The 12859-nt window shown below is 41.5% G+C and overlaps 1 protein-coding gene across 19 annotated transcripts in view; it reads left to right on the top strand.

The window, feature by feature from the left end:
- The window catches only part of LIN54 (lin-54 DREAM MuvB core complex component), a 46053-nt gene that overhangs the window by 26068 nt on the left and 7126 nt on the right, over positions 1-12859 (top strand). For 9 of the 19 annotated variants that reach the window (XM_068941391.1, XM_068941398.1, XM_068941407.1 and 6 more), the window contains 8 exons: positions 511-634; positions 3840-3985; positions 5553-5708; positions 8286-8502; positions 9365-9438; positions 9588-9785; positions 10978-11069; positions 12428-12499. In XM_068941391.1, the coding sequence (XP_068797492.1) occupies positions 511-634; positions 3840-3985; positions 5553-5708; positions 8286-8502; positions 9365-9438; positions 9588-9785; positions 10978-11069; positions 12428-12499 (1079 nt within the window). The remainder of the gene's footprint in view (positions 1-510; positions 635-3839; positions 3986-5552; positions 5709-8285; positions 8503-9364; positions 9439-9587; positions 9786-10977; positions 11070-12427; positions 12500-12859) is intronic. The other 10 variants (XM_068941401.1, XM_068941399.1, XM_068941402.1 and 7 more) reach the window with 3 other exon arrangements.

Below are 12859 nucleotides of genomic sequence, written 5' to 3'. Positions count from 1 at the left end.
TTGTTTTCCCTGTTGCAAGCTGCAGGGTGCAAGTATATTACTGTGTCAGAGCAGGTGAAGCCATGATTCACAGTGGTAGTTTTCATATTTAAATCACCTGTGGAACAAGTGTTATCCTGGTTGATTGTCAAAGCACTTTTTCTAAAACTTAAAAATTGAGATTTCTGCATTCGTTTTGATATTTTTATATTGAAAAGCTGCACATGAATACTTTCAGGAGCCAATTAAGACGTCATCCTAAAGTTGAAGTATGCTTGTGCAGAGAGATGGAAAAGCTGTAAGGGATTTGGCAGTCCTGCTTTGTTCCTTTTTTGCTTGCTGGCTCTCTGCAGTGGCACTGATGATAACCCAATTCTGTCCATAGTGAGAAATGGAGGTGAAATGGGAGATGAGTGATTATTTCTTTTTCTGTGTGCGAGCGTTGCCCCCTTTCTTTCATGATGTACTTAATACAGTATTTTAGATCCGAAACACTGAAGTTACTTAGCTCTTGTTCTATCCATCTTTCAGATTGCAAAGAAGACGCGAACCCCAACTTCTGGCCCGGTGATCACCAAGCTGATCTTTGCAAAACCAATCAACAGCAAAGCTGTTACGGGGCAGACTACTCAAGTGTCGCCAGTCATTGCAGGTGGTGGTACTTTGATTTGTTTTGCTGTTCCATTTTTTTTTTTTTAAGAGATGGTTATTGTAAATTTGACATTTTTCTGTGTTGATGGTTTTGTTGTATGTTCTGTTGTAAGTACCTCATGTGATTCCGAGAATTAGCAGAGGATTTTGTAGGTTGAGGCAGATAAATGCAATGGTTGGTACACTTACACTTTGCTCATTTAGCATGATCTTTGTGATACTACAGTTAGTAATTTTGCTTTTTGTGTAAGCTGCCTCTGAATTTTGAGGGGAGAGAAAAACACCTCACCACCAGAGAAGAAAAGACTGTACACAGAAAAAAAGGAGGCAAATGCTCTTGTATTCCTGTGATCTACTTGGGGTAAACTTAAATGTTATACATGCAAATGGCAGGGAAAATGTTTCTGAGGGAAAGACTAACTGCGGTTGTCTGTTCTACAAATAGAACTGTATTGTTTCTCTTAAGGTGCTCATCTACTTCAGTACTAAGCACTGCAGAAGTGTCTAAGAAAGCAATTAAGGCTATTAAGAGTGGTTTGCCTCTTTGGAAAATTAATCAGTTTTCCTCTATTTCCTTTCTAAACAAGCAGACAACCAAAAAAAAAAAAAAGGCCCCTAACCTATTTCTTTAAGCATACTTTTATGAAGGCAGTGGGACTGATGTGCCCCTTCATAAATGGATCACAGCATGTATTCAAGTAACCTCTCAGGTGTGTAAATTATCTCAAAAGAAGGGGAAAAAAAAAAAAAACCTAGAGGAGTCTTCAGAGCTTTGAAAAGTGAGTGTTCAACTCTTCCAAAACTAACCACCTCAAATAGGCCTAAAAATCTTCTGCGCGTACTTAAACGAACATGTTCAGCCTTGACAGAACTGGGACCTCAGCTGGCTGTAAAAGAAAGTAACTGTCTCTGTTGTGTTCGTGAGTTTCATAGCTGTAGGTGAAGGGCACATAACTGAGTCATAATCCTTTCCTTCCCTCATTAGACTGCCTGCACCCATGCTTGTTTCAACTGTAATGTGGGTTTCTGTACTTGCCCAAATCTCCCTCCTGCTTTTTCCCCTTCCTTAAACACTTCTCCACCAAACTTGTAGACCTGTAAATAAGAAGATTGGTTCATTGTGTTTCTACAAGTTGGAATTAAGCTTTTTGTATGTGTGTATGGATGCGAAGAGGATGGGGCCAGGGTCTTTTTAGTGGTTCCCAGTGACAGGACAAGAGGCAAAGGGCGCAAGCTGGAACACAGGACGTTCTACTTGAACGTGAGAAAACATTTCACTCTGAGGCTGGTTAGGTGCTGGAACAGGTTGCCCAGAGAGATTGTGGAGTCTCCATCCCTGGAGAGACTCAAAACCCAACTGGCCTGGTCCTGGGTAGCCTGCTGCGCTTGACCCTGCTGGAGCAAAGGAGGTGGACCAGATGATCTCCAGAGGTCCCTTCCAACCACAGCTATTCTGTGATTCTGTATGTTTTAAAAAAAAAAAAAAAAAAACCACCAACAACAACAAATAAAAGAAGCCAAACAACATCATTTCAGCTGCAATATGTTGTTGTCTGGCAACATGTGAAAACTAGTAGACAATAAGGAACCACAAGAAATTATTATTTAGGGCATGTGGTTTCATTAGGTTTCTAAAGTTTGCTGCCCCCAGAATGTAGGGAAATGTTCATTTCGCAATATACCTAGATAATATGGACAAGTGAATCTGTTAGAAAATAAATCTTCCTAAAATTAATACTCTGAAAAATTGAGAGTACATTTCCCCAGGCCTGTGGCAGAAGCTTTGCTGGTGGGTGAAGACACTTCTATAAATGACAGGAAATTGTTTTTAAAAGTCTCCCTTCCCTCTCTTCACCCTAAATGGCCAGCACAACTTGCCAGCTCTGAGAGCCTGGCACCATTGTGGGGAAGGCATAGCACGTGTGGGGTATGTTTAGATTTTGTAGATGAGTATTTTTTTAATTGCCTGAGAGTTTTGCAGTGAGGTGGAAGCCGCATTTTTGAAGGAACTGTAAAAATAAGCAGCCAGATTCTATTTAGGAAGTTGATGCCAAGGGGCACAGAGGGGTTACAGGGAGAAGGGGAAAGCTGTCACCAGAAAAAGCAAGCTAGAAGCTTTGAATACGGTAGATGGTATAATTCCCACAGAAGATGACATATTTCGGGTTGCACGTGGCTTTAGCAGCTGCTGGTAATGTTGTGTGCTGTGACTTAGCCTTCACTTTTGTGCAGCCTATCTTAGAGTCTGTAGACCTCGGAGGAGGGCAGCTTTCCACTAGGATTGTGCTTTTTCATGGTGGTTCTGGTTGACTTAATCACCGTGTTACCACTTGATTTTAGGTGTAAAAGTTATGCTGGGTCATTTGGTCTTGTTTTGATATTTATAGTGCAAAGGGATGGATGAGAGAGAAACTATAGCAAAAATGGGCCTGGGACAGAGAGTAGCACGGGAAAGCTCAGTGGTCAAGTGCTTTTCAGGAAGAAGCTTGGAAGCAGGAAGAAAAGCTGTTCCCTTGAGTTTTGCACTGTTCCTGAAAATGATGTAGCAAGTTGGAGCTGCTTGATGCTTAAACATCAAAATGGCTTGTTTGCCGTCTGCTGTTGTGAAAGCAGATTGTACGTGGAGTTAAGCTTCCACCTGTATTTTTGAAGGAACGTTGTATGTTCTGCTAAGCAGTGAGAGAAGAGTAACCAGCACAGGCAGAAGAAAGTAAACTTAGAGCTGGATGTAGACAGAAAGCAAACAGCCTTTTTTTTGATCACCTTAATACAGCTTGTTTCTGATGGCTAATTTGTGTAAGGAGGTAGCCCCTTGATGGATTCCCAATTTTTCCACGTGTTTGCCAGCAGTCCCTGGGGTTGCTAGCAGGCTGCCAGCTCACTGGGTGTTTGTGCACAGTACAGGTGCGTGTGGAGGGCTGCGCGTGTGGAGATGTTATCTTGCTTGTAAAGAATTTTTGGCTGAACGTCTTGGAAAGCTGAATGTGAATTTTAGCTTTTTTAAGCCTGAGTCAAGTGGCTTTTTATTTGCATGAATGCATTTTGTTCCTTGTTGCCAAATATAACTTAAGGAATTCCCGTGTCCCTCCTACAAGGTAATACACTCTCAGAAGTGGGGGTAAATCACATGATATCCAGAGAAACCTTTTGCTTTAAAAGTTGTTGTGAACAGGACCACCTTGAGCTGACCATGTGTCTGTTGATTATAGGTAGGGTTCTTTCACAGTCTACTCCAGGAACGCCACCAAAGACGATAACGATTTCCGAGAGCGGAGTTATTGGATCATCTCTGAGTACAACAGCGCAACAGACACCGAATAAAATAGCTATCTCACCGCTCAAATCCCCTAATAAGGTAAGGACCTGATTCTGACTGCAGGCTCCTGTCCATCCTGCAACGCGGTCTGAATAGAGCTCTTTGTTTTAGTCTTTGCTAGAAGCTGTTCGTGATCCTATTGCTCCAGAATGTCTATAGCACATCACTGTGCTCTGCTGTTAGAGGCCTTAGTTTTTTTGCAACTGACTCTTTTTCTGTGGTTTTAGGTAAATATGCGTTACTACATTAGTTTCCCATTCCTGCCATTTCTTGCCATTCCCTGAACATCCATTCTGAGAGCAGCTGTACTCTCCTAGCCAAGTAGTCAAACAGAGTATTTTTCTTAAGCTTTGATAAAAGGTCTCAACAGGTTGTTTTCTTTTTAAGAGATGTTAATAAGTTAACACTTATTAACCATTGCCTATTGCTGCACAAACGATTTCAAATATTATCTCTGCTCTCATCTGAAATAAGTGAGATTTGCCACGGTCCTTGCCAAATACAAAACTGAAGATTGGCACAGGTAGACGTTATATAGCAAAGAGAACTTGCCTGTTACAGGCTGCGTTGCAGTCAGGTGTCACGGTGACTCTTGAACGTTAGACTTGATAAAATTGTCTTGAGAAGAGGAACATTATTGGAGAGACAGTGAGTCTGAGTGCGGGAACCCGAAGTTGAGGGTGGCTAGTTCTTGGATGCTTATGTATTTATACCACGTGCACTGGTGTAAGAATGAGGATTTTCTAAGTTTAGTCCCCCTTTATGTACCTAGCGTTATACAAACGTAGAGGAAAGGACTAGCAGAATTACACAGTTACTGAGGCAAAACATAGGGAAGCAGTAAATTAAATCTTATTGGAGCAAGGATTCAGAGGAGTGTGGTAGGGCAGGGGAGGCTCTTAGAGTTACATCTTGATTTTATTGCAGAAGAGTAATTCCGTATATCATGTAAAAACTGAGGTATTGGGTTCAGAAATAGGGAACAATAGGAAGTGGGAAGTTTAAAACAAAAAGAAAGGCAACCCTGGAAGGGATGCAGGTATTTGGAAGACTGTAACATTCCACTCTGCAGAAATCTGGTCAGAAAACAGGATCTCCACAGGAATCTGGAAAGGAAACGAGGAAATAGTAATGAAGTTCTTCTGTTTTGGCTGAATTAGTATTATATGGTGAGATTGTTACTCCTTTCTGCTCCCCTTGTTGGAAATTTCTGTTTATGCTGAAATAGTCATAGTACGACTTCTAAAGCTGCTATTTAGAAAATACATTCATGACAATGCTCAGGCTTCAGTGACAGAGTTTTCTTTAAAAAAAAAAAAAAAAAAGCCAAACAAAACAAACAAACGGAGCCATAATGGCTTTCTGAAGGCGCCTTTGGCCCTAGAAACTGTTAATGCCGTTACATTTCCAACATGCCTTTGCATGTATGTGCTCTGGTTGCACAGAGAAGTCTGTGTGAGTGTTTTGAATAAACATAGTGCCCTGGTTTACAGGGAGAGTTTGAGGTACTGGCTGAGAACTGTACCTCCCTCAGGAGGAGGGGGACATAAACGTACAGGGTATTGTTGACAGAGATTTAAACCAGCTTCTTTGTTTTGCCAAGCAGCTAACAGTGGTGTCAGTGGCCTCACAGCCTCCCAACTCCCCCCAGAAGACGGTGGGCGTCCCACTGAATGTAGCTTTAGGACAGCAGATCCTCACAGTGCAGCAGTCAGCACCCTCTTCCCCTGGGAAGGCTATAGTCAACCATACAACTGCGCAGGTACAAACTGGCTTTTGTTTCGTCTTCTAGCGTGTCTTGTGTCTTGTCTCATCGCTTGTGGGAGACCGGAGCGCCAAACTGCAAATTTGCAATGGTCTGTCCCGAGGTGTTCTTATCGTGGCGTTTGCTTAAGGGCTGGCTCCAGAATTGCCCTGAGGAGCAGATGCTTTTCCTGCCGAGGGAGTGCAAACCCATCACCACTGCGATCAAGGGCATGCAGTTAGAAAGCAGATTCCCAACCTGGAAAGTCTTGTGTGGTTCAAGTACTCACTGCTGTATATCGAATCTCCCAATTAATCTGAAAGCCTGCCTATAACACTAAGAAGAGTTCTTCAGGTGGTTAATTCTTTCACCTGTGAATAGGGTTTGTATCCCACTAACCACGGCTGCTTTCCAAGTATTTCTGAGGCTGACAACCGAGTTTGTATTCTTGTGGCAGAGGTCTGCGTAAGCAAGACATGGTGGTCTGAGAGCTACGGAATTATGAGTTAATTTCTGTGTCTCCGTTTCTAGAAAAATGTCAGGGTTTTCTATGTTAGCATGGATAAATTGATTTGCATTACAGAATAAAAACACAAAACGGAAGTCTTTCCTAAACTACGTTTCTTAATTTATCTCTCTTTTATAATCTCACGTGAATATATTTTTATCTTAATGTCTGTGTTCTTGTTTTGGGAAACAAGAACATCTTGAAGGGATGTGTGTGAGCGTAAATAAGCAGACAGATTTTGCCAGTCTTCTCTTACCTGTAAGTGGTAATTGGATTGATGTTTTGGGAACGTAGGCACAAGTTGGTTTTTTTGTTTTGTTTTTTTGTTCGGTTGGTTTTTTTAGGAGAAACTGGAAAGATTGTCTTTTTAAACCAGTTAAAACATTAATCATTCTAATATAAGCACCCTAGAAGGCAGAATTGAGATGCCTGCACGGTACCTACCCTGCACACACCACCCCGAGATCTGATCCAAAACTATCTGAAAAAACACAAGGGTTTCCCCTGTCTTCCCTAGGCTCAAGAACATGCCCTTTGAAGAACTGCCATCTACATTTTATAATTTTCCCAGTTGTCTTTGGACAGCAGCCAGTAATTCATGCGCTGGAAGGAACTTTGCCCACGCTGGTCTCCCTGTGATAACACTTGTGCTGTGACTGTGCTTACAGATAGTGCTTATTTTGAGTTGCTATGGGTTATTGAGGTTTCGGTGTATTTAAAAAAAAAAAAAAAAAGAAATCCAACAAAACACCTTTTCTAAGGTAATATCCAGTAAAGTAAGCGTAAATCTAGGTGTCATTCTTGTAGCTGCTGAAAGCTGGGGAGATGGGAAAATAGTGTATTAAACAGTGCATAAACTCTGCTAAAACTGGGTCATAGTATCAACCAAATTGAGTACTAAAATTTAATATCAATGTCAATGCTATATTTCATGCCAATATTAAAATGTCGTGAGAATAAAAAGATGAGCTCTAAAAGAAATTAGATGCAAGGAGGGAAGAACCTCTTCTTCTGAACCTGAGGAAAAACTTCTTCACTGTGAGGGTGACAGAGCATTGGAACAGGTTGCCCAGAGAGGTGGTGGAGTCTCCTTCCCTGGAGCTATTCAAAAGCCGTCTGGATGTGATCCTGGGCAATCTGCTCTAGAGGCCCCTGCTTGAGCAGGGAGGTTGGCCTAGATGATCTCCAGAGGTCCCTTCCAACCTAACGATTCTGTGATTCTGTGAAGAGGAATGGACCAAGGCTTGATGTTGTCAGCAGGAATGGAAAAAAGGGGCTTTCGTTATCAAACCAGTAGTGTTATAAATGTATATAAATAAAATAAACACTTGCTTGTTACCAGTTTGTAGTTTGAGAGAAACTGGAAAGAAGCTGTCTTGCAAATTCTGAGTAGGCCGTTATCCCAGCTGAGATAGCAAAGGTCTGCCAAACTCCCATTCCTAACCCTTTTTACTTTTTTCTTATTTTTTCTTTTTTTTTCCCTCTCCTCTTCATTATTCTTGCTTCTTTCTTTTCTTGGCCTATGCACTTTCTCATCTTTTCATGTATCAGTTTGTGCTCTGTTTCATTTCCACCTCAAGGGCTGCACAGTGATTTGTGGGTATACATCACAAACGGTCCAACAGGACGTATCTGTGTACACAAAGATAAATCATGCAGCAGTCTAGCATCTGCAGGAGCTCTTACCCCGTGTTTTTATTAGTAGTAATGCTTTTAGGCTTGTTCCTTGCTTGCTTTTGAATACAAACAGCAATGTTTTCTTTAGTCATCTGAAGTATAATTTGGCAGACTTTGTATCTTGGGAAGGGGACTGAGTCACTGCACTCGTGTAAACAAAAATTTATTGTGGAGTTTGGTGTAAAGGATTGAAAATGGAAATGAGTTTGCTTTGTTTCAAGCTGTGACAGACATTTCATGTCTTTGTGCCTCTGTTTTGCTCTGGAAAGTAAACACGGGGATAACTGGCATTCTTCTCATAGATACTAGCGGGCTAAGGAGAGTTAGCTTGCTAACAAATTGAGGGCTAAATATGCTGATGTTCTACCTTTGTCAAAAGTAACTTTGCGCTCTCTGTGTTGATTTAATAGGCTGTGAAGTCAGCAGTGCAGACCATTACTGTAGGAGGAGTGGGTACATCTCAATTTAAGACAATTATTCCCTTGGCAACTGCACCCAATGTTCAACAGATTCAGGTACCCGGAAGCAAATTCCATTATGTTAGACTTGTTACTGCCACAACAGCCAATAGTTCAACCCAGTCTGCCAGTCAAAATCCCAGTACGAATACACAGCCTCTTCAACAAGGTAAGCGCTGGTGCTAATATGTTGTCTGAAGTATCCAGTAAGGTTTTCTTGGTTTGTTTGCTAAGGATTGACGTGACTACATAATAGCCATCTTTCAAGACTACCAGATGTGCCTGGTTTTGTGGTAGACTCCTATAGATTTTGAAAGATTTCGGATTCCACTATTACCTCTGGTTTGCATGTGGAAATGCTCCGATGTCAAATTCTGTAGTGAAGCTTGAACACTTGGAGCATTTTAGGCTGCTTTCCCCTAGCTTGTCAGCTTTGTGGGTGACTCATGGCAAGTCCTCGATCCTCTTGATTAAAAGTGTGAAGTCATGAAAGGCCCACATACATCTTGCCAGGCTACTGCAACATTAAGCTCTTCAGATGCAAGGTACTTCTAAAGTGCCAGATGTTTCTACACATCTCGTTTCTGTCCACGCTTTCTGGAGCTCTAATGGAATAAAAGATCTCAAACGAGGACGTGCTTTTATGTTCTCCCGTTGACAAACGGAAATGCAGTGTTCAGAGGAGGTCTGTACCCAGACTGATGTTTAAGCTGTTGATGTGAAACACATGTATGTGGACTCCTGTGCAAATACTTACTTTCAAAGGTGTTCTTTGCACGCAGTGGTGTTGGTATGTCGTGTGTTTGGTCAGTTAATCTCAAAACATAGTTACAGTATTAAGGAGCAGAACATAATATAGTAAAGATACTAGATGATTTATCAAAAACAAATAAAAAAGCCAGTCCCAAGAGTTAGCTCCCACGGTGTGAGATGAAGAATACCTCTGCATCCCATGTAGGTGAAGGTCTGGAGGACTGAACTGTGGGTTTTGAGTGAATAACGTGTTACTCAGTCTTGTTTCTTTATCCTAGCAAAGCCAGTGGTGGTGAATGCAACCCCGGTGCGGATGTCTGTTCCCATTGTGCCAGCACAGACTGTAAAACAGGTGAGCTGAGCGTGAAATGCATATTCCTGACTTCTTTTTGCTGCAGAAAAGATATGTTCAGTCTCCAGCACTCGAACAGAATGTTTCATTAAAAAGTCTGTTCTGAACAAACAAAGATTTCATAAACATCTTTTTTTTTTTTTCTCCAGGTGGTACCCAAACCAATCAACCCCACTTCCCAGATAGTTACTACTAGTCAGCCCCAACAAAGACTTATTATGCCAGCCACTCCACTGCCGCAGATACAGCCCAACCTCACTAACCTCCCCCCAGGCACAGTACTGGCACCAGCACCTGGCACGGGAAACGTAGGCTATGCGGTCCTACCAGCTCAGTATGTCACACAGGTATGATGTTAACCTGGCGATAAGCAATGGAATAATGCTGTTATGGAACATATTACTTTCCTCTTAAAGTTACGGTTCCCCAGCGTAGGTTTAGGAATTAACTCTCCTCTTTGCTAATCTGGCTAATATTCAAAATGAAAAGAAACACAGCTGAAATGTTCCGCTGAAGGTTAACTAGCCTATCTGTGCAAAGAAGGATTCTGTCAGCTCTTGGCATCGCTGGTACCCACAACGTTTCCAGTTCATTTTTGGTTTTGTTATGGCAGCAGTTTATGTCCCTAAAGACTCTTACTGCATCCTTGCACTCCACTTCTCTAAATCTTCTCTTATACCAAACGATACAGTTTATTGGATCTTTCCTTGGAGGTTCTGTGTTCCAGATGCAGTCTATCCCCTTTGGGCTGTCTTCAGTTGGTCCACATCGTGGTATGTGCCCACCTGACTTCAGAATCTCTCCCAAAAGGAGAAAATGAGTTGCACGTAGGTAGTAGAGAATAAGATAGCGCAAGCCAGCATCATTTGGCAAGTTCTTGTGGGTGATTTCTGTTTCTTTCGTTTGATTTATTTATTTATAAGGATGAAAGATAAACTCTGGGTCCAGGTCCAAGACCTAACAGGTCTTGTTCCCCTTAGTTATACGTGTTGTGTTTTGGTTTTGCTTTGAATCATCTTTGCTGTGTTTTTTTGTACTGAAGTGATAACTCAAGCGCACAAACAGCACTTGAAGCTGTGAATATTGATGCTTTGTGCAGACAAGTTGACATGTCGGTTGTTTTATGAAATTGGGTAGTAAGTGGCTCATAGACTGACGAAGCTACTCAAGTTATTTGTGCGGGAAGTGAAGGTGGTCTATTGGGGAGGGGTTCCTTTAGGGGAAAAAAGGGGGAAATGAGCATGGTTCTTTAGGAGCTGGAACTGTTTGGTGTGAGCATTTATTTGTAGTTTCTTTGTTATCTGTAAGGCTGTAGACACTGTAATAGAGAACAAAAAAATACCTAAAGTAATGCTTTTTCTGCTAGACGGGAAGGCAAAGATTACTGCCTGGTCTTACTTCTGCAAGTTTCTAGCTCTGTAGTTAGACGCATATTACTTTTCTAACAACATATGGACTGCTAATTAAAAGGCGTACTGCAAATAACTTTGTGTCAAGTTTAATTTTTTCATGTTACACATTAACCTTTTGTTTTGTTAGCTACAGCAATCATCATATGTATCTATAGCAAGCAACACTGGCTTTACAGGGACATCTAGTATCCAGTCCCAAGCACGGCTACCGTTCAATGGGTGAGTGTTTTGCAAATAGATTTTAAAAATAAATCCTCCTGTAGTGACAGCAGCTGAATAAGCTTCTTCCTTCAGTACCGTTTAAAGAGGGGTTTTAGTGGGGGTTGTCTGGAGGGTTTCTGTTGTTGGGTGGGGTTGTTTTCAGTTTGGTTGGTGGGTGTTGGGGGGGTTTTTTGTTTTTTGAAAATCAAGTGTACTATGCTGAATTGGTTATCTCCTGCTGACTAAAGAACATGCATCTGTCTAACAGTTGAGCCAGTCTCTTTTGGTCAAAGCACTGTTTTCTTGTGTTTGTTGGTTTGTTCTTCACTCCTGTAGCAGAAAGTTGAACTGAAAGCTGCCTATTGCTTGCTCTTCATTTTGTATCAGCACCTGGAAGCTAGGTTAGGGAGCTGGACTAGCTGAGCAATTTCTTGACTTTGCTGGGAAGAGATGCCAGATAATACAAGAGCTAGGTACTCAGTACCTATAGAAATCCAACCAAACATGGAAATGAAACTAAAGCCCAAAACGGATCTTGATAAGAGGTTTGGGGTGGCTTTTTTCCACTTTTTTCCCCCCTCTTTAATATCTGTTTTTCCTTAAAGGATGAAAATAGCAGCTAATATGGATTTTTCCCACCCCAGTAAGCGTAGCTGTTCTACAAAGTTCTGCTGCGTTTTTGTTTTCTGGAAATTGTGTATGCAAAGGTAGTTTTCATTGCCGCAGCCTAAACTGTGATGCAAACTAATCCCAAATCCAGATGCAGCTACTCAAATGAATGGGTTTGATTTAATCTTCTGGTGTTATGTGCAGAGATGGCTCGATAGGGACGGACTGAGTCTCATCAAAAGTGATTAGTAACACAAAATCCTAGTTTTTAAGAGGAGTTAAAGCCAGTCTCTGCTATGCAATTTTTTTTTTTTTTTAGCTGAATGCCATGTTTTGGCTTGCTTGCTCACTGTTCTGGAACTTGTAAACTTTTTTTAATTCCAACTTGTAGAAATGGAAAGGCACACTCACGTTGTGTGAACCTTGGCTGAATGCAGTCGCTCCTGTGTTTAGAGGTGTTCTGGGGAGTCTTCTCTGGCAGTTAGTAGTTATGATCCTTTATTTAGCTTTAAGCCTTATTGCTACGTTAGGCATGCAGCCAGTTTTGCAGCAAATAACCTAGCTCTTTCGGGCCTGGAAAGGTATTCTTTATGGTGGCTACGTAAACTCAGTCAGCGAAAAACCTATCGCAAGGAGACTGTAAAGGCTTTCCCATGTTTGCATTAGGAGCCACTTATCTGAATTCAAAATGGGAAGAAGCTGATAATTGTGTGTGTGTACATAGTTATACCTCCTTTTTTTTTTTTTTTTTTTTTTTCCTTTTCCAGAATAATTCCCTCCGAATCAGCAAACCGTCCCCGGAAGCCTTGCAATTGTACAAAGTCTCTCTGTTTGAAACTGTAAGTACAGCTTGTTGGCTTCCAAGCCTTCAGTTTTTGACATTGCATGTTTATGCCAAGAGTCAGAATACAATGTTTTTAGGTATATCAAAAATAGTAGGTCTAGATTCTAATTTAAGGTCATTGCTGACAAGGTCAGTGGAGGTGGTGCAGTGCATGTACCGTTTGAATGATACAGAGGGGAAATTCTGTGGGCTTTCTGTACCCTAACATTTCATAAGTTTCTGACCTTGCAGCCTTGTGCATGGTGGAGCAATTGTACTCAGCAGCTGGACTTACACTGTTGTTACTATGAGGGGAATTAAATCCCACAGTATCATCAGTGGGCATCTACTAAAACGTGTCAGTGAAGCAATGCTG

This window comes from Struthio camelus, chromosome 4, assembly GCF_040807025.1.
Source record: "Struthio camelus isolate bStrCam1 chromosome 4, bStrCam1.hap1, whole genome shotgun sequence".
NCBI classification, from domain to species: Eukaryota; Metazoa; Chordata; class Aves; order Struthioniformes; family Struthionidae; genus Struthio; species Struthio camelus.
The sequence above is the reverse complement of the archived record's forward strand: the minus strand, read 5'-3'. Positions and strand labels throughout refer to the sequence as shown.